Source organism: Eschrichtius robustus, chromosome 12 (genome assembly GCF_028021215.1).
Source record: "Eschrichtius robustus isolate mEscRob2 chromosome 12, mEscRob2.pri, whole genome shotgun sequence".
NCBI lineage: Eukaryota > Metazoa > Chordata > Mammalia > Artiodactyla > Eschrichtiidae > Eschrichtius > Eschrichtius robustus.
This window is the reverse complement of record NC_090835.1, coordinates 83,632,151-83,658,906: the sequence shown is the minus strand read 5'-3', so window position 1 is coordinate 83,658,906 and position 26,756 is coordinate 83,632,151. Positions and strand designations below refer to the sequence as shown.

Here is a 26,756-nt window from a genome sequence, read left to right as displayed (position 1 = left end):
AGAGAATATATCCACACCCACATACCCACCACCCAGCTTATAAAGTCAGACTCTGCAAACACACACGAAGCCCAGGGCCTTACCTTTCCTCCCTTCCTCTTTTCCTCTCCTTCCCCCCGAGCCCCACTCTGCCTGAGTTGGGTGTTTATTATTTCCATGCTTTGTTTTTAGTATACAAGAAAAACCTAGTATGGTTTTGCATGTTTTCAAATTTATATGCATATAATCCTGGATCTCCACTCATTTTAATAATTACATATGCAGCAATTATACACCCATAGAATATATATCACAGTATATATAGTATTACATATACAATATATATAAGTGTATGATACCACGATTTATTATTTGTACTAGAATATAATTTTTTTAATTCAAGTATAGCTGCTGGTCAATATTATGTAAGTTACAGGTGTGCGCTAGAGTGATTCACAATCTTTAAAGGTTATGTTCCACTTATAGTTATTATAAAATATTGGCTATATCACCCGTGCTGTACAATATATCCTTTGTAGCTTATTTTATACCTAACAATTTGTACCTCTTAATCTCCTACCCCTATACTGCCCCTCCTCCCTTCCCTCTCCTCACTGGCAACCACTAGTTCTCTATTATCTGTCTGCTTTTTTTTTTGTTACAGTCATTAGTTTGTTAATATTTTTTTAAAAACATCTTTATTGGAGTATAATTGCTTTACAATGGTGTGTTAGTTTCTGCTATATAACAAAGCGAATCAGCTATACATATACATATATCCCCATATCTCCTCCCTCTTGCGTCTCCCTCCCACCCTCCCTATCCCACCCCTCTAGGTGGTCACAAAGCACTGAGCTGCTCTCCCTGTGCTATGCGGCTGCTTCCCACTAGCTATCTATTTTACATTTGGCAGTGTATATATGTCCATGCCACTCTCTCACTTCATCCCAGCTTACCCTTCCCCCTCCGCATGTCCTCACGTCCATTCTCTACGTCTGCGTCTTTATTACTGTCCTGCCCCTAGGTTCTTCATAACCGGGTTTTTTTTTTAATTCCATATATATGTGTTAGCCTATGGTATTTGTTTTTCTCTTTCTGACTTATTCACTCTGTATGACAGACTCTAAGTCCATCCACCTCACTACAAATAACTCAATTTCGTTTCTTTGTTAATATTTTTTAGATTCCACGTATAAGTTATATCATACAGTATTTGTCTTTATCTGACTTATTTCACTTAGTATAATGACCTCCAAGTCCATCCATATTGCTGCAAATGGCAAAATTTTGTTCTTTCTTATGGCTGAGTAGTATTCCATTGTATATCTATACCACGTCTTCTTTATCCATTCGTCTGTTGATGGACACGTAGAACATAATTTATTCATTCCTTCTCTTCTTGACCAACATGTAAGTTGTTGACATTTTTCACAGTTAGAGCGCCGGAGTGAACATTGATGCCCCCCATAGGTGGTGTGCACGTGTGAGGTTTCTGGGTATGACGTAAACACGTTAGCTTAAAGGCTGTGCTCATCTTCGACTTCACAGGTTTTGCCCAGCTGCTGTCCAGCAGGGTGTGGGAGTTGTGCTCTGCCCTTGATGCCTCTTGGTACTGTTGAGATTGTAAACGGGTGCTCATCTGAGGGTGTGCAATGGCATCTTACTGTGGCTTCAACCCGCATGCCCCGTTGACTAATGAGGGTTGATCATCTTCTCTTGTGTTTACTGACTCTACGTTTTTTTCCTTCTGTGATTTCCTTGTTCAAATTCTCTTCCCATTTTTCTTCTTATCTATCTAGTCACCAAAATTGCAAAATGTGCTCCAGCTGACCAACACAGCTCCTCGAGCTCCAGACCCTTTTTCCCACTCTGCCTTGAGCAGTTGCCAAGAATGCTCTGTGTTGTGAAGACAGAGAGCAACTCTCCCCCTCATGAACTCTTCCGAATGGATATAACTTCCGTTTGTATAACATTCTTCATTATTCCATGTGCACCTTGAAGCCTTAATACTAAGGCTCATTATAGATACGCATTCACCCATCCGATACGTATTGATTACTTGCTATATGTAAGGCTTTCCATGAACCGCCTGGAACAGTAAGATGAGTAGCACCCAGTTTCTGCCCTTAAAACTCTCTCAAGACAGAAATGACATAAAAAGTGAACGTATTTAATATATTTTAATAGTGATTAATTTTCTGGTTCTGAACAAGAATACTTAGCATAGAATTACTTATAATGGCTAAGTAATTAACATAACCTGTATGCTGATCAGTAAGAGAATGGTTAAATGAGTTATGGTTTAACCATACTCTGGAATTTGTATATACTGACATGGAAGGCTAACTCTTGTATATTATGGAGCAGAAAAAGAAAATTCCAGAACAGCTTAAACTTATAAACAGAAAGAAAATTCCAAATTTCCCCTTTTTTTAAGCAAACCAACCCACCAGCCTCCTTGTGGGTACAGGCTACAGGGTCAGCACTGTCTTTGCACACCCTCGCCCCAGCCCCCAGTGTTTCCAGCAGTGTGGTGTGGTGGAATGCTCTGCTCGGAATTCACTGTTTTTATCCTAATTCTTTGCCCCTGAAAGTCAAAACCTGGTTCTCTATGGTCCTGCCCCACTGTCCTGTACCCCCATTGGTGTCCTGTGCATGTCTTTGCAGTAACAAGCTTTTCCTTTTGCAAATCAGTTGGTTCCACCTCAACAAGTTCTAGTGGACTGGCTGGAAACTATATCCCTTCCTTTCTGAAAAAAGAAATCGGTTCTACTGTGCAGAGGGTCCATGTGGCACCTATACCTGACCCTTCCCCTGGTAAGTTCTATTTCAGATTATTATTATTCATGAATTGATTCAACAAATAGTTATCAAACAACTGCTTCGTGCTGGACCTTGTAGGCCTAGGGTCCACGAGTGAAGGAGACACAAAACTCCCTGTCCTCCTGGAACTTGTACTCTACAGACAATAAGTAGACCAAATAAGATGCTCCAAAAGTGCTAAGGGGAAAATAAAGCAGGGAGTAGGGAGTGTGGGGTGCAGATGCATTTTACATAGGGCGGCCGAAGAAGACCTCACTGCGAAGGAGCCATTGGGTAAAGATCTACAGAAGGTGAGCAAGCAAGCCCTATAATGCAGGCTCTTAGTGCCTGGGCCTCCAGGTAGGATGGGCCTGGTAGATGCAGGGAACAGCAGGGAGGCGGAGTGCAGGAATGGTGTGAACAAGGGGAGGGGAGCAGGAAGAAGTCAGAGAGGTGATGGGGGGGCACCCCCCACAGGTCACTGTAAGCACGTCATCATGACTCTGAGCCACATGGAAACCCCTGGAGGGTTCTGAGCTGGGCAGTGAGGGGATCTGACTTCTACCTCCAGGCTCACTCAAGTCCTGTTGTCACTAGACTGAAAGGACGAGCAGGGTGGAAGTAGGGAAACCAACCAGGAGGCTGTTAACGATTATCCAGGCAAGGAGTGAGGCTGGCCTGGGCCGGTGGTGATGGTTGACCTGGGCCAGGTTTTGGGTAGGTTTGGAAGGTAGAGCCAATAGGATTTGCTGAACATTACAAGTGGGATCTGAGAAAAAGAGAAGGGTCAGGGATGACACCAGTAATTCTGGCCTGACCACTATAGAATGGGGTTGTCCTTAACTGGGAGGGAGGACTCTGAGGAGGCGGCTGCCCTTGAACTCTCCTTTGCTAATATTTTTGTCACCAAGATGCTCTTTGCTGCACTTTGTTTGCATGGGTCCCGTATCAGTCAGACCCACCTTTTTCTTTCATTGCAGGTTATTCTTCCCTGAAGACTGTGAGACCTCATCCTGGGCGACCTTTTTTCCACACCCAACCTAGAAGCACTCCCGGGTCGCTGCCCCGGCCTCCGGCTGCCCAGCCCGTGCACGGCCGGACGGACTGGGCTGCTAAGTATGCATCTCGGCGATGACTGTCACGAAGCCCTTTGTAGGGGACAGCGGGACGCTCTCCCTCGGCCAGCTGGTGTTCTACCTGCAAGAGACTTTCGGATGGTGGAAAAGCAAACACTTTATAGTTATTCTTCTGAACTGAGACATTTCAATATTCATTTTTAAAGTTTTTTTTTTTTAAATATTGATTTGAATGCAGTACCTTTTTTTGTACAAAGTTATTTTATTCTAAAACTGGGTCCCATTATTTTCTTAAACAGCGGCATTTTGTATATATGGATTATGTTTTAGCATTTTATACAGTCAACTTTGTAAGGAACTTTTTAAAGATTAATTGATTTTCCTTTGGGTTTCCAGATAATATTTTATACAGATTTTTAAAAATAGAATAATAATGATGCAGTATTGCAACAGGGGTGCAATTTAAGGCTACACGATAAAGGGTTTTTTCCTCAATGTGTGCAGATATTTGCGAAGTGGTTAAATTTTAAATGTGGCATGTTCGGTACTTTAGGCTTTTTTGGACTGACCTCAGCACCAGAAAACTGACCATCTGCCGTTCTCAATACGATGTTATTGGTTTGACTTTTTGATACCGCTGTGCTGTTCTAAAAGTACTATTACATAATTCACTTTGTTTTCTTTTTACTCCCCAGATGAAAGAACTCTAAGTAAATATTTTTAGAAATGTTTATAACACCCTTTTTGGTGGTTGGAGATATCCAGCTGAAACCAAGCTATGCCATGATATTCTATTTTCTTCCATTTTTGAAGTCAACTTGTATAAGTACCCACAAAAAGGAAGCTTTTCAAGCCAAAATGTTCTCCACGTAAAGGTTAACACGGTCACTTAAACTATATCCCTGCCAAGATGCATGATCCAAAAGCTAAGTTTCAAAGCAGCAGAAGATTTTTTATTATCCTAACCCTCAGAATGTTGCATTTAGCTCAGTTTTCATGGCAATTTGGGGAGCAGGAAAGGTAGATGGCAGAGGTCCCACTGGTCTGGGAAGTCACAGTTACCGTGATGTCAGTGTCTGTCACGTGCCACATTCAAAGAACTCTTAACCCTTGTGTAGTTTCTTTCAACAGTGAGAACTCTATATGGTGGGCAGAGGCTGTTCCATTGAGAGGAATGTTTACAGCAATTCTGAAAATGACAAAGCTAGTTTGGAGACAGAAAAAGACAAAAAGTCCACTCTGATCCACCTCTGTCGGGCACACTCGCCTCCACTCATGGTTGCCTGAAAGGCAAGAGAGAAGGTCACCGTCAGTATACGCGACATAATCTCCTGAGTATATTGACTCACCTTCTCCCAGGGCTCAAGTCACTCTCATTTGGTTCCAGGATATAGCAAGTTGAGCCAATGAAATTGTCATTTTTGTAGGTTAAAATGAATATTGGCACTTTGATATGGTTCAACCTAATAAGTTGGTAAATTTTTGCTTTGACGTATTCATAATACGTTGCAGCTTGAACAAATCAGGATGGTTCCCAAGGTGCCCTCACCTAAAATCAGGGAGTAATTTGTGCTTTGGAGAGTCTGGCTCAAAAATATACTTGACCAAGCACCACGATCGCTGGGGGCATGAGAAAAGCACATGATGGATGTGGATTTGAGAGGTAATATTTTCCTGTTAACAAACTGGCAGCAAAGCTTCAGGAAATAAAGATGTATATGTAAGCACAACTTGAAGCTGAATTCATTTCTGTATTATATTCTCATTATCTCAAGCAACAGAAAATGTGTTTTCAGAGATGAGTCCTTTACTATGAGGTTAATATTTATTTCCCCTTTCTGTATTATGTATAAAAAGTAAGTTAATCTGAAAGCTTACCCAGCTTGCTGGAAAGCTGGTTTTAAATTGTAAATACCCCCTAGAGAACCAGATGGATTGTGAATACCATATTCTTGGCCCTATAGCTTATGTTCAGGTCATTACATTTTTTTTTTTAATTGAAAAACCCAGTCACCTGGTTATTACACATTATAAAATTGTTTTTCTATTACTTTTGTAGGGCCCAAATTCAGAAAATATTTCACTTTTCTTCTTCTTCCTCTTTCATTTGTTTATCAGCAAACAACTTCCCTTGGGAAGCAAAACATGTTTATTCATTTGCAAGTCAAGAAGCTGACGCTGCATTGAGCAAACTAGAAGGCTGAAAGAACAATGTCAGTTCTAAAGAACTAGCAAAATCCTATAAAGTTCTCTTTTTCCCCCGCCCTGAAACGGGTAAAGGATAAATTGAGCATACAAGCTGTTTACTATGGAAGCAAATAGTCACCATTATTTTGTTAAGTGAAAATGAAATGCTACCTGTTGCCTATATTTTTAGTTACTATAGACTTATAAAATCTACTGCAAGACACCAAGAAGAATGATGAGTTTAACTGTACCTATCCACGTCCGTACCTCATTTCCAGGCAGAAAGCTTTCTGGGACGTCAGGAAATGGTACAGTGCCCAAAGGTTCAGTGACAGTGGTATGCCAAAGGGTATGTGTGTGAACTGCAGGGAAAGTTGCATGGGCATAAAAGCTACTCTTGGTGTGATTGTTAATTTGACAATAAGCTGCCATTAATTACTAAGCCCTCACCCAGCTCATGTATGATTTAAATAGGAAGAAAACTGATTTTTAAGCAATTTTTTAGACACATCTCTTGCCTAAAGGACTATATACGTCTAATAAACTGATGCTATGTCATCATCTGGAGTTATGAAAAATTGAATACAGTCAAGGCAACCCATGTAACGCAAGAATCGTTTTGTTTTTAAGTACAAATTACCAGTACTGTTGGAGTTCACGGGCACCATGTTTTTCCATGAGGTGGCATCAAGCCATTGTTTTGTGCCATTTAGGAGAGAAAAAGAATGCAGGCTGTATGTTTCAGCTCAATGTATGATCCAAAGCAATATGTTTATAAGAAAATGTTTGACATACTAATTATTTTATATCATTTAAAGCATACTGTAGCAACTTGTTTGTTTAATATATGTGGTTAATTTTTAGAATTATTTTTACAATTTCCAACCAAAGTACTGTATTTTATATAATTTATTGTGAGGACCTTCTCATGGAAACCCATAGAAGACAAACTGGGGGCAAATATCACGTTAATCTGTATTATCAGTTTCTTATAGTCACTGTGCTAATGTGAATTTAAAATGACCTGAACAGTCTTCTGATGTGGATATTTCAGTGCTGACAGCAATTTAGTCTCCTGGTTTGATTACAAGGGAGTAACTAAGAATATATTTAATTATAAAGCAAATATTCATATGATGGGAAGGTAGGAGGACAGAAAACCACTTACTCAAGCCCCTTCTGAAATAAAATGTTCCTTTTTTGAATAGTTTGTCCTAAGGTGTTTAAAAACGTTAACTTTACTTAAGGAAAATTCTGCTCCAAATAAAGTTACAGTTTAAGAAAAATTGATTTGAGTGTTCTGGTTTTGTTTTTATGTTCTTCCATCAGACAATAACATTACTATTTCCTAATTTGGAATGTTGATATTTTATAACTTCTCCTTAACGCTTAATATAGTGTTACTGCCGTGAAATTGAAAGCATACACTTAGACTAGCAGTAAGAAACGTTATCTTGCAATGTGGAGGCTTTTTAAATCTAGCTTTTAGCAAGTTAGGTGACTAGGAACATTTGGGGAAAAAAAAGCAGGTCAAAACAATTTCTTGTTGCTGATTTCATCATGATTAATACCTACTTTGCGTTTTTCTAGCTTTCATAGTACACTCACGTGTACCATATAAACCTTCAAAAGAAGCTCATAACTTCATGAATTCCATACAGGATTCCACAGGAAATTCTTCTCCCAAACATTCTTTGAAACGTTGAAAGAATTTTGAGGGAACATGATTTACCAATTAACCTTGTATTGGTGAATACGTAGGTGATGCGCTCCTCCACATCAGAATATCCCCGGACCCGGATGCGGGAAGGGTCAAAGACTGAGATGAGTTCCCAGGGCCTCTGAATATATTGATATATATCAGGTAGGTAGAAAGACACCATGAGTAAGACTGTCTCAGGCTGAGAGCAACTCCAAGGGTCTCCAAGAATAGAATGATTTCAGGGGCTTCCAAGGAGCAGAATGACCTAAGCATACCTGTTGTAGAATAGCAGAATTATTATAACAGGAGTTTTTAATTTCTCCACAAGCTTGTTTAATGAGAGTCTTATGACACTACCTTAGTTTCTCTTTCAGGTAAACAAGGTCACTAGGATGATATGACCCCTAATTTATTAGGTTGGACGTATGAAGTGTCCATTTTTGTAGGTTAGAAAAAATTAGTAAAATACCAGCAATTTGATATGGTTCAACCAATTAGAAATAAGTAAATGGAGATAAAGGTTTGGCTGATCAACAACGTTTATAATAATGCTTGTCCTACCTAGTTCAATGAAAGCGAATCTTTGTAGAAAGGTGGGTTGGAAAAAATTGATAAAGTATGACCACCTTCAGCAGGTTTGGAAAATATGGCTTCCGCCTTTCTCACCTTCCAAGATGGCCCACACTGTGGAGTGTGTATTTCTCTGAATAAACCTTCTTTCACTTTAAAAAAAAAAAGAAATATATATGGCTTTCTACCTATGTCAAATTGAGTAATCTCTGTGTTAGGTCAGAGTTAGAAAAATGAAATTGAACACATATTGCTTTTCGTATTTGAAAGTGACTTTCCTGCCTCTTGGTGTGCCCAGCTGTTCTTGTTTTTTCTTCTTATTTTACATACTTTCTCTGGATAAAATCACCCTTTTGCTGCCAAGTTAATCCATCTCAGTCCTCCCTTCTGAGTTGTCACTGGCCTCTTTTTTTATTTTATTTTATTTTTATTTTTTAATTGAAATATAGTTGATTCACAATGTGTTAATTTCTGCTATACAGCAAAGTTCTTCAGTTATACATATATATAATTCTTTTTTTAGTATTCTTTTCCATTATGGTTTATCACAGGACATTGAATATAGTTCTCTGTGCTACACAGTAGGACCTTGTTGTTTATCCATTCTGAAAATAACAGCTTACATCTGCTCACCCCAACCTCCCACCGGCCTCTTCAACTGTCTAGTGGACATTTCCAGTTGTACGACTCGCAGGAATGAAAGACAAACCTACTCATGATTATTTCCCCCAAACCTTTACGGAGCTAGAAGCAAGGTATTGTCCATTCATTCATTCTTTCAACAAGTGTTCTCTGAACACCTTCTCTGTGCTAAGCATTATTCTAAGAGCAGGATATACAAAAGTATATTGTAAAAAATATGAAAATCCCTAACCTCTTGGAATATACATTCTATCAAAATTTCAGACAGATAACAAAATAAATAAAATATATAGTATGTTAGATGACAATAAATGTTATGAAAAATAAACAAGGAAGGTGGAAAAGGAAGTGTGTGTGTGTGTGTGTGTGTGTGTGTGTGTGTATGTGTGTGTGTTTGGGGGGGGCATCATTCTAGACCTTTTCTCTTTCTCCTTTCCACCTCATTAATATTTCACCTTTTCTTACCCATCTTCTTAAAATTTATGATGCTACTGTAATTCACACGGACATTTAACAGGTCTCTCTTTCCCCACCCCACACAGTCCCAATTCATCCTCCACGTTTCTGCCAGAGAAATCTATGGAAAATAAAATCTGATCTCGTTAGTTGCTGTAATTGATCAGCAGCACAGGCTTCTCAAGCCAGGTACTCTCAAAAACCCCTCCTGGGTGAAAACAATAATCAACAACATCTATAGCCTGAGAAATAGCAGAAGCTGCCTCTAGAAGCAAGAGATAGTTCTGAAGGCCTTTTGGAGGCATATATTTTTAACTTTAAAATTCATGTGAATTTTTCTATACTAACCTTGACGGTTTTAAAATATTTTAAAGTTCTTACTTATCTACCAGCCAAATTACTTTTTTAGCCCCATTGATACCTCTACCCCAAGGCCCCCACTTCCTTCCGTCCAAGAAGGTGCTATGTTTAACCTGTGGCTTAAAGCAGTTTTGTCGAAAGTGTAGAAAATGAAGGAGAAGCTCAAGACGATTCACTGGGTCAAGGAAGAAAAAAGGGGGGAGAGGAGAAAAAAATATATGTATATGTAAATATATATAATATACAATATATTAAAAAATTATATATAATATAGAAAATATATGTGTATATAATATATATTATATATATAAATGAATATATATTTTATATATAAATTATATAATCACACATTTAATAATGAGATGTTACATACATAGCTATATATGGAACTTTGCTTACTTTTCAAAAACACCTCTTTTGTATGAATTACTTGATCGTTTTTTAAAAACGTTGTCAAAAGGAAGGCAGACTGCCACGTGCAGCGCCTCATTTGGATGTGTCTGGAGTCTTGGAAGCTTGACTACCCTACGTTCTCCTACAAATGGACCTTGAGAGCTTGTTTGGAGGTTCTAGCAGGGGAGCGCAGCTACTCGTATACCCTTGACCGAAGAACGGTCCTCCTCTATCGGGGAAGGTCGTCCTCTTCGACCGAGCGCGCAGCTTCGGGAGGGACGCACATGGAGCGGTGAGGGAGGAAGGGGACACCCGCCTAGCCAGCCAGATCAGCCGAATCAACCCTGGCGATCAATGGGGTGACAGATGTCGCAGCCAGATCGCCCTCACATCCGAGACAACCCACGGAAGCACGCGATATATAAACCTGAAGAGATTTTTAACTTTTTGCATAGGTCGACTTGTTTTTCCTAGTCGGATCTCTAAAAGGCACTTTAAAGGCTTAACCTAACTAACACTTAAATGATCACTTAATCCCTAAAATTGCTAAAATTGGTGTTAAAACGGGCTTAATTTTGGGTTGTTTTCATATTATCCAGCATGCCTTGCAGGTGGGAGGGGCATGCTAAATAGTGCCGTGTCTATTGGTGAAGTCTTCCGGAGCCTCGCCCACCGAGAGCGCCTCGGGCCGCCCACGGGTCGCCTGGCTGCAGACCGCTTGCTGGGGGCTTTGTGCGGTTCTGGTCACTCCGAGCGGACCCAGGTCTGTCTCCCTTCTGCCGCCCCCACCTGCCGTTTCCCCTCGTCTTGTTTCTCCCGGCTCCGAGCTTCTCACTCTCCCTCCATCCCGGAACCACCCCCGCATTCCTCCTATTCCTGTCTTCCTGCCCCGGTCCTTTGCGCCCCCGCCCCCATCGGGGCAGACGGGGGCCCCTGGGCTGGGGTGGGGTCTTGCTTGGCTCGGTGTGCGTATCATGATTAACCCGCTCTGTGGAGTCGGCAACCCTGGGTGGAAGGCAGGGTCGGATGTTCCCCGGGGCGGGCCGCACGGGCTGAGCGGCCACGCGGAGCGCCGGGAGCCTATCTCGGCCGCCGATCGGTGGCCTGGGCGCACCCGGGGCTGGGGGCCCGTGTCCGGGCGGGGCGGGGGCGTGCAGGATCCGGGGCCGCCACCGCGGGCCTGCCCACCGACGCACGTCTTGCGGACAGTAGTAACCCTCGGCCTCCCTACCTCCCTGTTGCTGTGAGGCTCAAATCTGATGCGTGTGAAAGTGAATTTTTGCAGAGGTTCCACGGGTGTGTACGTCTCCTCCGCGGCCCTTGGCGTCTGGACTGTAAAGGCCGAATTTGGGAAATCTCAGATTTTCAAGGTCAAAGTATATGATGTTCTGATTCTGTGAAGTCCCGTGCTGCTAGTACAGATAGATGTCTTTACAGCAAATGGCCCCAGCTTCCCAAGATCCAGAGTAATAAATCGTAACGATATGAAACGGTATGAAAGCCAAGTGTTTCGTTTTGTTTTGTTTTTAAGTTTTAAAATGGTGGTCTGTTTTTATTGAGTGAGGGAAAACGCAGTTAAAAAAACAAACACAAAATCCCTTCCCTTCCAACCACCACAAGACCCCCCAAACAGTTTTCTGTGCCAAAATCCTGAATATTCATTTAGCGCCTGAGCTCTGGGCTGAGGACTCGAAATTGAGGCTGTTCTTTTGCGAGGAGCTGCTGCGTTTGTTTTTCAGAAAACCTGCAAGGCCATGATGGCTACGAAGCCCAAACTCCACTATCCAAATGGACGAGGCCGGATGGAATCCGTGCGATGGGTTTTAGCTGCCGCTGGAGTCGAGGTACCCTACCTCTATATGCTGTTTCTGCACAGATTTGTCCTACAACGTTGAGACTTGAGGGAAACGTCAATGGCGGAGCCCTGTCCTCTCCCACTAATATTACAGACCTGCTTCAGTGAGTCAGAAGAGTCCTTCCCCTCAAGACTTTTTCTTTTTATAAATGGAGTGTAGTTGATGAAATTGTATTTAACTTTCAGCTTTAATCATTGGCTTCTGATCTACCACCAGTAAATATTTATTAATGAGGAGAAAAGGAACGAACCTGCAATTTGCCAGTTAACAGCCAGGACTTTTGTGAATATAGAATCTCTAGGTGAATTTCGTATTTATTTCAGTGGCTTCAGACTGGCAGCCTTCGTATCTTGTCTGCATTCCTTCCTGTGTGCTTTGGCCCACAATGGTTTTGGTCTTGTTTTTGTTCTGTTCTTGTAGCTTCTTATTTATGGAAATTTTCAAATACGAGCAAAGATAGGACATTGCCATGAGTTCCATGTACCTGTCACTCAGCTTCAACAACCATCAGCTTTATGCTAATCTTGTTTCATCTATCTCCTCCCCTCTGCTTGCTTTGTTGGGAATATTTTACGTTTCATCTGTGAGTACTTCAGTTTTGCTCTCTAAAAGATGAGCATTTTAAAACATAACCACAATACCATTATCGCACCCAACAAAATTAACGACAGTTCCTTATTATCACCTAACAATCTGATTGTCTCAAACAGGCCTTGTTTCAGTCTGGATCTAAATCAGGTCCACACATTGCATTTGATTACGTTTTGTTCAGTATTTTAAAAAATCTGTAACATTTCCTCTGCATTAAAAAAAAAAAAAACTTTGCATTTGGAAATAATTTCAGATTAATAGAAAAGTTCTAAAGATAGTGCAGAGTGTTCCCACGTAACTGTCTGTCTCCCTTAATGAAAACATCTTACCTAACCACATCAAAACCAAGAAATTAACATTGGTGCATAATAAAGCTACAGAATTTATTCAAATCTGATTGGTTTTTCCACTAATGTCCTTTTACTCTTCCAGGATCCAACATTGTATTTAGTCATTATGTTTCCTTAGCTTTCCTCCATCTGTGACAGTTTCTTAGTCTTTCCTTTATTTCACCACCTTGACAGTCTTGAAAAGTATTGGTTAGGTTTTTTATAGAATCCTCCACATTTTGGGTTTGTCTGATGTTTTTCTCATGATTAGACCGGGTTTGAGGGAAGAAGACCACGGAGTGAAGTGTCCTTCTTATTACATGATATGAGGGGTTACAGGACATCATGAGTCGTCACTGGTGCAGTTAAGCCTGGTCACTTGGCTCCTTCATTCATCAACTAATTTTCCCTCTGTTCTTTGGAAGAGAATCATTAAATTCAGCCCACACTCCCAAGGATGGGAATTAAGCTCTACCTCCTGGTATCTGCATTTAGAATTCTTATGTAAGGAAGATTTGTCTCCCCCCCCCCCATTTATTTATTTATTCCATCATTTATTTATATCAGCATGAATTTAAGTATATTTATTTTATCCTTTCGATTAAAATTCAGTAATTCTTTTGTTGCTCAAATAGTTCCAGCTTTGGCCATTGGGGCTCTTTCAGGTTGGCTCTTATGTCCTTTCCATGTAGCCCTTTTTACTTTTTTTTTTTCCTTCAGCATTTTCTCACTTTCTGACACTCTAACATGCTCCAGGCTCATCTTGTATTTTCCTTGCCCTAGCCCTAGTACTTCTCCAAAGAGCCCTGGTCCCTTTTATTAGAAAATGGTATTAGCAGCCAAGATCTGGGTGCTAAGTGTCTGCATTTGTTTCTAGTGCCATTTGTGGAAGAAACTGCGTTTAGAATGCACCCCATTCTGGATTTGGCGGCTTTACTCTCATTTTAACATGTTCTATTCTCTATATTTCCTGTAAACTACTAGTTGGATCCAGAAGTCTGATCAAATCCAGGCTCCTTTTTTTCTTTCTATCTCTGTTTTTTTTTTTCCTGCCAGACTGCGGCAGAGGTGATACTGCGATCATATTTCTCTTGTGCGACATCCGGGGTGCATGATGTCTGCCTGTCTCGTTTTCAGCGTTGCTGAGTTTGATCAGTGTGTTCCTGTGACCTTAGCCTGTTCCACACAGTATGAAGTTTCCTCCATCACCCTTTCAAGTGTCTTTTGCAGCCTTGATCATCACCATTGTTAGAGGTTACAAAATGGTGATTTTTCTATTTCTATCATTTCACCTAAATTTATTAACTGTGATACTCTTATAAAGAGTAATTGTTCACTGATTAACTACTTAATTACCTTGAAGTACAGTTCAAATAAGAAAAGCAGGATAAATGCTTGATTCTGCCACTTTATCAATTTTCAGAATAATGAGTCGTTACCCTAGCAACCTCCTCCAGAGGTGACAAATGAGGGTTGACGTGTTTGGGGTTTTGTTTCTTATTGTTGGTTTGGTTTGGTTTTGGTTTCCTTGCCTATCATTATAACTCACCACACAGTGTTTTTACAGTTTTCTAAATTAGTCGATATCATTTTTATATACAAATTCTGATTTCTGACTTCTCTTGAGAAGTTGGAAGATCTGATGATCCTGGGGCCTCATTCCCATAGGGCAGCAATTGCTGCTTCTGAGTAGGGACGGTCCCTAGAGATGGACCTTTCGAGTCCGCACAGTCCCCACCATTCCCTATTGTCTCAGGACATATTTTCTAATTGTGTTAAGAGGAAAGTGAAACAATTCTTGATCCTTTGACTTGAACCTAGTCAGCTGATTTATGTCACCTGTCTAAACCCCTGTATGCTTCTGAGTTTGCAGTTATTTAATAGGTTTTGAAGAGGGTGTCTTATATGTGTATGTACGAGAATCCCTTGTCAAAGCTCCTCTTCCCTAGCTTCATTCTGCCCCTCCTACTCTGCTGTGAGTCAGCATTCTTGGTTACAGTCATAGATGCCCAACCCTAAGTAAGAAAAACAAAAGGGAACATGGGTCATGTGATCTACCTACCCTCAACCAGGCAGGCAGGTGGGGTACAGTAATTAGCCCAGCATGGGTCTCAAGCCCACTCCTCTGACCAGGGTGGAGGGAGCTAGACTGGCCTCCCTCACGAGGGCTGACCACGTGGTTTTCAGGAACAATTCCCAAAAGGTGGTACCAGGCGTCCCTCTCCTTTCTGTGCCCAGTGACATTTTCAGCTACATTTGTGCTCATACAGATCTGAAACAGGAGGGCCAGGCTGGCAGCCGCTGGATGAGTTCATGATTCCCAGGGTCACGGTGTCGGTTAGAGCCTGATGTGTAAAGCATACGCATCCCAGTAACTAGGTGCCTCGCACCTGCTGAGAGACAGCGTGGCCTAATCCAGGGAGTCAGTCCTCCATCTCACACTTGGTTTGAGTCCGCAGACCTTGCTCTGTGCTGGGTGCTGCTTCTTGGCTGCTTGGAGCTTCGTGGGCCCAAAGACCACCCCCACCCCAAACCTGGTCACATCCTCCTTGTGGAGAGGGAGATGAACAGCGAAAAAGAGAAGATGTGAAGGCCACTAACTCCTCATTCAGGACTTCTGGGCAGTTCACTTAGAAGAAGGGGGCATGTGAAGAGGGAGCGCGTGGTGTGGACGCGGGCACTTCTCCAAGGAGCCCAGCGGGAACAGCACCCCATCAGGGCACAGAGAGGGCTGACTGTGTGGATGAAGCCGCATGCTGTCTGTCGTTACAGCCCACAGCAGCGGGCACACGGTCGCCAGCTCCTGCGAGCTCTGCCTGGTGACTTTTTCCCTTCCACCCTCTCCTACCCTCTAATCTCCTGTACCGGTGCTAGATTCTTCTTGCAGACCAAGTTGTATAAAGTTTGACTGAAGAGAGTTTCTCTGGTGAGAGAGAGCATGCATTTTGCTACGTGTTCCCAGAAGTCAAAAACCAGAATCGGAACAATTTGGAAGGAATTTTTTAAAAAAATTTTTTTAATTAAAGTATAGTTGATTTTGGGTGTACAGCAAAGTGATCCAGTTATATATATCTTGCACATTATTTTCCATTATAGGTTAAAACAAGATATTGAATATAGTTCCCTGTGCTGTCCAGTAGGTCCTTTTGTTTATCTATTTTATATATAGTAGTGTGTATCTGCTAATCCCAAACTCCTAATTTATCCCTCCCCCACCCCCTTTCCCTCCTGGTAGCCATAAGTTTGTTTTCTATGTGTATGAGTCCATTTCTGTTTTGTAAATAAGTTCATTTGTGTCATTTTTTTTTTTAGATTCCACATATAAGTGATATCATATGATATTTGTCTTTCTCTGTCTGACTTACTTTGCTTAGTATGTTAATCTCTAGGTCCATCCGTGTTGCTTGGAAGGACTCGTTTTTTTAAAATGTACATTTCTGGTCTCTCCCAACTACTGGATGTAAATCTCTGAGGGAAGAGCCTAGAGACACACGCACACACACACACACACACACACACACTTCCCCATGTGCTTTATAAATGATCGTGGTCATAAAAGTGTGAGAGCCGTGGTGCAGAGGGAACACCACCAGCATCACACCTGACCAGCTGGGCATTTGGACAAATGCCTAGAACATTCTTGCCCTGAAGTTAGTGCTTCCTGGGCCACAGATGGAGTGCCTCTAGGGGCATTGAGGCCCCGTCCTCACACAGGAGGACGCTGGGAGTAGGAGAAGCCATGCCTACACATCCTGATGCCCGTTGAGGCAGAAGAGAGAATGGCCACGTCTATGCTGTCATCTCTGCCCCTCCTGGGATGATGGGGCAGCGCAGGGAGAGACGCTGGTGGGGAACCATCTGGGGACTCAGTGGGCATGTGAAGGGCATCAGTACATTAGCACGAGTTTTATCTATCACAAGAAAAGAAACTTTTCAGTGTTTTTCCCCGCCCCCCCCCCCCAGCCTTTTAGTTTGAAAACTTGAAAACCTACAGAAAAGTTGTAATAGTACAATGGACACCTTTTAACTAAATGGACCAGTTGTTAACATTTTGCCACATTTGCTTCCTTCCCTCTTCTCTCTCTGCTTTATTTATTCTTAATCACTTGAAAGTAAGTTGCAGACATCTGCATGTATCTCCCTGTTAAGAAAGAAAGAAATCATTGTTCTAATAACCGCAATATCATGGTCACAACTAAGAAAGTTAACACTAACTTTACAACATCTAATATACAATTCATATTCAGAAGTTCCCTCTCGTCCCCCAAAAGTCTATGTAACTGTTATTTAACTATTTAGCAGTTATAACTGCCCCTCCCCCCATCCAGGATCTAATCAAGATTCAGATATTTGGTGGTTATTTCTCTAGTCTCTCTTCATCTATCAATAGAACAGAACCTGCATTTTGTTCGTTTCTTCCCTACCCTTCACTTAACAGAAAAGGAATGTGTGAAGGAGGAATTGACTCTCTTGCATGAATTTCTGCCAACAGAAGTAAAGAATCAGTTATGTGACTTGGAGGCCAAATGACGTAAAGAATTATCAGAAGAGGGCTACCTGGCTAAAGTCGATTCCCTTTTAAATAAAGATTTGCCCTTGAGAGCAGAATTCATGCTTTTGGTCGGGAAGAGCATAGATGGCTAGGAAACGGGAGCCAGACAAGTGGTGAGGACCACAGAGTGGGAACAGCAGAGGCAGAAAGTCCCCCAGACCAGTTTTCAAACGTTGCACGTCCTGGAGGAGCTTAAAAACAAAACAGGCCATTTATGTTACAGAGTGTCCCACATCCTGGATGTGCCCCATTTTCACCTTGCAGTTTGATCCAAGTTAAATCGGTTGGCGAGCTCTTTCTGCAGTGGTGCAGTGTCCTCACTGTGTCACAGCAGGGAGCACGTGATATCTCAGGGTGTCCCCCAGTGGGGAGCTGAGTTTGACCACTTGGTTAGGTGGATGGTGGGATCTCCAGATCTGCAGAGATGTTTTTTCTTTGTCATAATAAGGAACTTGTGGGGTGCCACTTTGAGATTGTGTGAATATTCTATGGCCCATGACCCAATGATTTCAGCATCCATTATGATCCTTATCAGAATTAGTTATTACATTATAGGATGAAAATTGGTGATTTTCTCATTTTATCATTAATTAGGAATAATTCTACATTAATTAGTGCTAATTCTGTAAAAGAGAGCTTTCCTTCTCCCTTTTATTTTAGAATCATCATTTATGGACACAGGGGTTTTTTTGTTGTGTTCTAATCCACAACTGATATCACTCTTTTCGATATTTCAATTGTCCCAGATGTAGCTAGAGAATCCCCCGGGTAGGGTCCTGCATGCCTTTGTTTTTGACATATCCATTAGTCTTTGAGTACGTCCTCACTTTCTGACATAACAGAGTCAACCTTTTCTTCTGGGAGTCCAGTGATATTTAGAAACAAGATGTGGGTACTGAGTATGCTCTTTCTCTCTGCTTTTGAGGCAGTTTAACTTGGTATTTTCAGTCCTGAACCTGTAATGACATTTCGCTTCTTTTTTTTGGGGGGGGGTGTCTTTTTGAATTTAGTTTGATGAAGAATTTTTAGAAACAAAAGAACAGTTGCAGAAGTTACAGGATGGTGAGTATCAACATGCATTACTGTCGGTAATGCTGATTTTCTTTTCTAAGAACCCATATTTACGTGGAAGGGCAAATATACTGCTGACACTAAGCATCCAGACCAGTATCCTAAAACCAGACAAGCAAGAGGGAACAGTAGCCGAAACTGCCAGGAAGTCTCTTCATATTCAGTAGTTCTATAAAAGCTGGCGAAAGGGAAGGAGCAATTCCTCCCTCCGTCCCAGTGGGCAGCCCTTCTCCACCTCTCTCTCGTCCCCCGCCCTCCTCTACCTTTCCCCCCTTTCTTCCTCTCCCTCATCCCTTCCCTCCTCATTTTCCACCTCCTCCGAATTACCTGAGGCACCTGCAACTGCTTGAAGTACGCAGATAAAAGTCACCATTTACACTGGGCCGCTTTGTGAAATAAGTATCAAACAGGTGCGACATCAGTGAAAGGCCCCCTTTTAACTCCTGGTCACACCCTCCCTCCACACCCAGGCCCCTGTAAGCATCCTCCCTCCCGGCCATCAGCAGGGTCCTGAGGCCCAACTCAAGGCTCCTCGGAGAGGGGCCAGCTCTGCAGGGCTGTGATGCCCCCGTCATGAGTGACACTGCCTGGCGTCACCAGGCCGGTGCTGAGTACACATCTCCCCTCGACCCGCGTGTGCCCCCAGGCCTTGAGCCCCCCCAGGGCTGGGCTGTATGCTATACTTGCAACTCTCCCCGACGTTTGGTGTGGGGAAAGTGTTTGAGACAGGCTTCTTGAAGAAAGTAGTGGGTTACTTTCTGACCAGTGACAGCGTACTTGGTGGTAGGTGGTCTGTGGTAGTGGACGCCTGTACGTGAGTATCAGCTGGTGACTTAGGTTTCATGATCAGATTGTCAAAGCAGTGCAGTCATGGAACATTCTAGAGTGATGGGAATGTTCTCTTCTGCAATGGCCAGCGCAGGAGCCACCAGCCACATGTGGCTTTTGAGCACTTGTCATGTGTCCAGGGCGACTAACGAAGTGAGTTTTAAATTCTTCAAAAGTTTGATTAATTTAGAGTTCCCTGGTGGCCTAGTGGTTAGGATTCTGGGCTTTCACCGTTGTGGGCCCAGGTTCAGTCCCTGGTCAGGGAACTGAGATCCTGCAAGCTGTGCATTGCAGCCACACACAAAAAAATTGATTAACTTAAATTTAGGTTTAAGTATACACACGCCGCTTACTGGCTACTGTATTGGCCGGCGCACCTCTAACAAAAATGTCTTCACTACGTTTCCCCTACCCTTTGTCACTGAGGCTAGGTGTTCTTCCTGGGGTGAAAATCAAAAGGGAAGATTTGGATCAATGCTAGTTTTCAGGCTTGTTTTATGGCTAAATCTGCACCCCTGAATGAAGTTGGGGGAGCTTTACGCTGTTTCCTAAGGCTGTGATCCCACTGTCCCTTTTCATTCAGCAGAGCATGTTTTGATGGGGGTGCAGGGAAGAGATCACTTCTAACTCTGGGCTTCCATTCCCAGGTAACCACCTGCTGTTCCAACAAGTGCCAATGGTTGAAATTGACGGGATGAAGCTAGTGCAGACCCGAAGCATCCTCCACTATATAGCGGACAAGCACCATCTCTTCGGCAAAGATCTCAAGGAGAGAACCCTGTACTGTGGCCCCTCTGGCGTGTTCTCACTTGTCCACTTACCAATGCTTAACTGATTAGTCGTCCTCTACAGCACACCCGTCCACGTCATGTCCTGTATCGTTAGTGGGAACAGGGAACAAACGCCCAGAAAGGTCGTCAAGACCAGCTGGAAAATCAGTACAGAGAATCTGAGTAAAATGAGAGAAAAGAACTGAATTCAGATATTAGAGCCTGTGTCTGGGGTGTGGCACAGGTTTCAACATGTTTAAATGCTTTGATAGTTTTTTATACCTTTCTTGCAGATGTATTATCGCTGAGTATTAGGAATAGGAAGCTGCTGTGACATTCAAGGCCCAGGATACTGTGCACTGGATTATAATTTGAACTCAGAGCCTGGTCCTTGTACCTCCTGGATCATGACCCAGGGCAAAGTGTTACGCTCCAGTGTCCTGATGAGTTTCCAGTATGATGGGGATAATAACAGCACATGCCTCCTAATGCCATAGGATTCAGTGAAATATCGGATATAGAGTGTTTAGCACCGTGCCTGGTACACACCAAGCATCCTATAAATGATACCCACTATTTTTACAAATGTGAAGCTCCTAGGTGCTGGAGTGAGGGTGGCGGAGTAGGGGCCAGGAGAAAGGACATTCGTGGCTCTTGTGCTTTGAGATGTGTGACAGGTTTTTCTGAAAGAGTGAATCACAGCTAGAATTGACTTTGCATCTTTGCTCTAAAGGGACAGGTGGAGATGAATGCTTCTTGGTGTTTAAGTTGCCAGAGCCTTAAGAGAAAAACACTCTGGATACTTAGTTGTGGAAGCCAGTGAGTTCAAAGAGAGGGGTGACTGAGAAAACGCTTTTTTGTGTTTTGAAGGATTGACATGTATGTGGAGGGAACCCTGGATCTTCTGGAACTGATTATCATGCATCCTTTCCTCAAACCAGACGATCAGCAAAAGGAAGTGGTGAACATGGCCCAGAAGGCTATAATTAGATACTTTCCTGTGTTCGAAAAGGTAGGTGGCAGTGAAGCCTGTGAACACGGCATCACCAGACCACAAACGCCCCTTTCTGCTCAGGCAGAGTAAAGCTGAGCCCTGCTAGACCAACCTCCTGGACTCCTGAGGGCTCACAGGTGCCATCAGCACAAAGCCAGGATGTCTTGGAGCCGCCCAGACTCTTCCAGAGTCTTCCATGTTTTCTGGGAAAAATATGGGCTCTCCCATGTGTGCATTGTCATGCTTACATTCGCCAGGTGCCACCTTGTGCAGGATACAGAAGAGAAGAAGCCACCTACTTCATTCATTCTTTCATCATCCTACCTGATAGTTTGGTATAAAGAGAAGAACCATTGCTGTTTTATTTCTCTTCCCTGTGCTCTTTTTGTTTTCTCTTTTGTTATTTCTTGTCTCATTACCGTATCTGTTTTTCTGAGCTTCAAACTCCTCCTCTCTTTTCCTCAACTGAGAGGGACTATTTTAAATGCTTCAATTAAAAAACAAGGTGAAAATCTGGAATTGGCAGACTTCCTCTGGCCATTGATGTGGAATTAGATGTAAGAAGGAGGAGAGATATTTTCTGAGTGTTTCTGTCCTTGGTTTCGTGGCCTCTTGCCCACAGGCAGTTTGTGAACGTAAAATACGATGATGCAGAAATGTGCTGGGACGAGGGAGGAACAGGTGCCTTGGAGAAGGGTCACTGCCGGTTCCTCTGTCCCTGTGGCCCAGACTGTGTCAGGGCTCCACCGAACATATGAGCTAAATAATTGTCACCTTCTTTTTACCTGTAATGAAATAGAATCACAGAGAGACTGGGTGACATGCCTAAGACAGGAGCCACGACTGCAACTCTGGACTCTTTGTCCTCTCCCTGTCCGGCTCCAGTAGCTCTGTTTGATTTGGAGTCATATTAGAGTCCTTGTCACACACACGTAAACACACACTCACACTCATGGGCATCCACAAAGGACATCTTCCCTGTTCTACCACTGTTTCTTGCCCCTTCCCGATCACCATCTATTCCTATGAATCTCTGCACCTGTGTTACTCTCAAAATGAGAGTCAGGATGAACTCTCATTCTTTTAATTTTCCCTGTCTTAGAAGACGTGAAAGGAAGCCTGCTTTTTTACTGTCATGTCTAGTTTATGACTGTGAGTCCTGACACACAGAAACACAGAACTGGCAAATGAGATTAGACTCCTTGGACAGGACCAGTGGCTTTACGTCTTACATCACTTCCCCTGAATGCATCAGGGCTAATTCTTTTCTGTAGATACATTTATGGAATAGAGGTATCCTTTTAAAGCCCTGGATGCTAAATCTAGAATTAATATTTCCTTCCCCTTTTTAGGGTCTCATTCTGATGTAAAGCAGATACTTAAGGATGCTTTCATTTCTACACCTTTTTCGCTCTCTCCCTCTCATATAGGGAACTTCTTCTTAGTTGATGTTATTCGTAAAAGGATAAAAGGACAAGGTCGTCGTTTCAGCCCTTCTCAGATACTGCACTGATTCCACAGCTCCATCATTTTCTCCATCTCAAGTATTATAACCAATGTAAAATGTTTATACCCTGCAGGTTTTACGGGGTCATGGACAAAGGTTTCTTGTTGGTAATCAGCTGAGCCTTGCAGACATAATTCTACTCCAGACCATTTTGGCTCTAGAAGAGAAAATTCCTAATATCCTGTCTGCCTTTCCTCACCTCCAGGTACATAAAACAACGTTTGAGAAGATTGGCCCAGAACTCTTAGGCCTTCCTTCGATATCTGTTGTTTGGTAGGCTGTGTATGGGTGTGTGTGCGCATGTGTGTGTGTAATTCTTTCAGGTTCTAGTTAGTAAAATGAAATGAAGGTGCAGACTTGAAATTGGTTTTCTGGTTCCCAGACCCTTTGAGCTGAAAGATCATTTACATGTGGAAGAAGTTGTCCCTCGGTATTGTTGCGTGACTACACTCTTGCAACAAACTCCATACACAGTTTGCCAGTAGGGACCTGCTGGAGACGTAGTTGTAGGGACCAGGGGCTGCTCATCTGCTTGTGCTGGATGTGCTGACGGGAGGACCCGAGAGTCACCATTAAAAACAGCCTTGTCATCAGGGTGTGGCTCCCTTTCTCAGAAATAACATGGTCTCAAATTGGAAATGTTGTAGCCTGAGTTCTGAGAGCTAATAAGAGGCACCGTAAACATCACCCCAGAGAATTCTCACCATTATTCTTCCTCAAATTCCAAGGACAGACTTGTGTGCGTGACTCAGTTGACGTTTCGGTGTTACTCTTGCAGGATCGATCATAGAATTTAGAAGCAGAAAAGGGCTTTAAAAAGCAAGTTTCATCCAATGCCTTCAATATATTGAATACATATGAAGAAATAGAGACCCAGGGTAAAGACGTCAGCAGCCTGATGGCCTCGTTAGTGGGTGTCTCAACTTTGTCTAGAATCTTAGCGTTTTATCTCCAAATGCAATGGGCTTTCTTCTGTGCTGGTGGGTTGGCCCCTTGGGCCAAATCAGGCCTGCCACGTGTTTTTGTATCACTCTTGAGCTAAGAGTGGTTTTTACATTTTTAAATGGTTGAGAAAATATATAAAGTATAGTGATACTTCATGACACATGAAATTATATGAAGTTCGAATTTCAGTGTCCGTAAATACCTTTCATTGGCACAAAGCCAGGCCCGTTCATTTATGCATTGTCTAAGGCTGCTTTTGTGCTACCACAGCAGAGTTGAGTCGTTCTGATACAGACTGTATGGCCTGCAAAGCCTAGAATATTTACTAACTGGTCCTTTATAGAAAAAGGTTGCCAATCCCCTATAAAGACCAGATGGACACATCTTTGACCAAGTTATCAAAAGCCAAGAGAGACACACACTAAATCTCCAAAGAGTAACACATATACTTTAAAAAAAAATTTTTTTTCCAAGTCTAGTGAACATCATTTTGACATACTAATGAGGACAGCAACCACCGGTTAAATACATACACCCAGAAAATGAGAACAGAAATCTTCAACAAGGCAAACAGCCATTATATAGTTTAGCTCTCTGTTCCTTTCTTCCTGCAGGCACAGAGATGGACATTTTACAGTTTGACTTTAATACCAGTAGATCCCTGAAATGGCCCAAGGACCTGTGGATATTTTCCATCCATGATGCTAACAATTCGTTTTTTAAATCCCAGGTACTTCTGTGTAAACAAATTTAATACCTGAACAGGTCAAGTATCAATATTAAAGGACTTCAGAATCTAACACCAGATCTGATTAAATTAAAGGGTCACTCCTGCATTGATTAAAGGGGAAAAAAAATAGTCAAAAGTCACAAAAGTTTTATTATACATGACATGTGTAAGCCCCAGGTAAATCTTGAAATGATAAATCCTTTGGAAAAAGCTTCTAATTATTGGTAATAACACAAATAATACAAATACCGTAATACAAATGGTTCAAATAAGTAATAAGAAGAGAAGATTGTCATATTTACATAGAATTAATTGACATAATTATTAGTTTTTGTTAATATTAGTGATATATGTATGAATGTTTCTGTATGTTTGTATGCCTGCTTAATTAAGGCTGTGCTTTGTACATAGTAGACATTTAATAAATAGTAGCTTTTTAAATAAATGACCTCTTTATTTTGAAAGATTTTGTTAGAATAATTATATATGATGGATATACAGTTCTTCGTGTAGTTCAGAATTTTCACCAGATCAAATGGATTTTTCTTCTTAATTACTGAAAATTGGTAAGATTTGACTCTATGAATGAAAAATAAGATTTTTTTTCTTCCATTACAGTTTACGTGAATATCTGGTATCTGATAACTGAGCCCTAGGCTACAAAAAATGCAACTGGCCATCTTTCACACATAGCCAGAAAGAGGATTCATTTGTTAATAGGAGTAAAAATGTCAAGGCAGCTGAATCTTAAAATGTAACTTGTACTATCTGATGAATTTTTGAAACAATTTTATTTAAGTGACTTTTACTTAAATGCATTTTTTCTGAGATCAATACATTTGAGCTACTTCCTATGTCTTTTTCATCCTTCCTTTTTTCCTTTAAGCAAGTATACGCCTATCCTAAGTATCTTTTTTATTTTTCTGTCTCTGAAAAGAGTTCACATCTCAGTATGAACCGTGAGATTTGTATAGAGCCTGGCCTAGATTCCAGCCACTGTTGGCAGAGATTATAAATGATCATACCAAGAGATCAGACCCTAAACAGGTGCTGGATGACAGTTCTATTTGGGTCTCTATAGCAAATATTTATTGAACGTATTCTGATGGACCATTTTGGGGTTTTTTTTTTGTCTATTTTGTTATTGAAGCATAGTTGATTTACAGTGTTGTGTTAATTTCTGCTGTACAGCAAAGTGACGCAGTTATACACATATTTATATACATTCTTTTTTATATTCTTTTCTATTGTGGTTTATCCCAGGATATTGAATGTAGTTCCCTGTGCTATACAGTAGGAACTTGTTGTTTATCCATTCTATACGTAATAGTTTGCATCTGCTAACCCCAGACTGATGGGCCATTTTGCACCGCCCTATTGTCGTAGAAATGAATACCTTTGCTTTTAGCCTTGAACTTTTGCGTTTTCCCTTTTCAGGAGTTCACAGTGAAAATAAGTAATATCCCTACAATTAAGAAATTCCTTGAACCTGGCAGCAAGAGGAAGCCTCCTCCGGATGACATCTACGTGAGAACCGTGTACAACATCTTCATGCCGTAGGACAGCAGCAAGGCTGTGAGTGAGCGCTGCCCCCCAGAAATCGCTGTGTCCACAGTTGTGTCTTAATTGAAGCCAGGCTGCCGTGATCCAGCTGTGTCGTGGTGCTGTGTACATTGTTCCTAAGTTGGTCTTTCATGTCAAGGAGATCTCTTCTAGAAACATCAACCTTTTTTGTCCAGTGAGTGATTGTTACGGGACCTCTTCTGAAAACCTTTTCGGAGGGGCCGGCATTTAAGTTAGATCTGCTCTGTCTACTCATTTCCGGGTAACGAGGATGGGTAGGACTTCATGTTGTCCCCTGAGCTTCTTTTCTCCTCTCCTTATCCCATTCTCAACCCCCTCCAGTCTCTTCCTGTTTTTAGTGTCTAATAACAATGGAATTCACTAGATAGTGAGTAACTCTTCTCTGAGCTATAATAATAATAGATCCATGGTAGTAACGAATGCCATTGATATTTGCCAAAATAAAGGATTTACAATTCATTGCCCTGCTGCTAGAGTTTTTAAATTAAATCGTTTGGAATACATTCACATGGTTCAAATATCAAAAAAAGTATAAAAGGCTATACAGTTGCAAGTGTTCTTTTCAGCCCTGTCCCCCCAGTTTTCTTTGGTTCTGCTCCCTACAGGCAAACATCATTATCATTCCAGTTATATTTGACACAAGTATAAGAAAATATAAATATATTTAACTTTTGTCCTCTTACTACCCAAATGGTTATTTGGAGGCTTCTAATTTTTTGCATTTCAGAACTAAAAGTATGGCTTGTTAATACTGCTTTAAACATGTGTTGACTTACATCTCAGATATTAATTGACCACCTGTTATGTGCCAAGCATGGTGCCAGGAGACAAA

General features: G+C 41.8%; 2 protein-coding genes across 3 annotated transcripts in view; both read left to right on the top strand.

Moving 5' to 3' along the window:
* Positions 1–7,332, top strand: part of CILK1 (ciliogenesis associated kinase 1) — a 33,971-nt gene extending 26,639 nt beyond the window's left edge. The window contains exons 12-13 of the mRNA XM_068557846.1: positions 2,674–2,796; positions 3,762–7,332. Coding sequence (XP_068413947.1) covers positions 2,674–2,796; positions 3,762–3,916 — 278 coding nt within the window. The 3' untranslated portion in view covers positions 3,917–7,332. The remainder of the gene's footprint in view (positions 1–2,673; positions 2,797–3,761) is intronic.
* Positions 7,333–10,847: 3,515 nt separating this feature from the next.
* Positions 10,848–26,383, top strand: GSTA4 (glutathione S-transferase alpha 4). 2 transcript variants are annotated; one of them, XM_068559553.1, is made up of 7 exons: positions 10,848–10,930; positions 11,907–12,011; positions 18,506–18,557; positions 20,042–20,174; positions 21,035–21,176; positions 22,739–22,870; positions 25,778–26,383. In XM_068559553.1, exons 2-7 carry the CDS (start codon positions 11,922–11,924, stop codon positions 25,898–25,900), a joined length of 672 nt encoding a protein of 223 aa, XP_068415654.1. In that variant the 5' UTR covers positions 10,848–10,930; positions 11,907–11,921; the 3' UTR covers positions 25,901–26,383. The 2 variants fall into 2 exon arrangements, with proteins under 2 accessions (XP_068415654.1, XP_068415655.1); XM_068559554.1 differs by lacking the exon at positions 10,848–10,930 and adding an exon at positions 11,501–11,659.
* Positions 26,384–26,756: the final 373 nt, after the last annotated feature.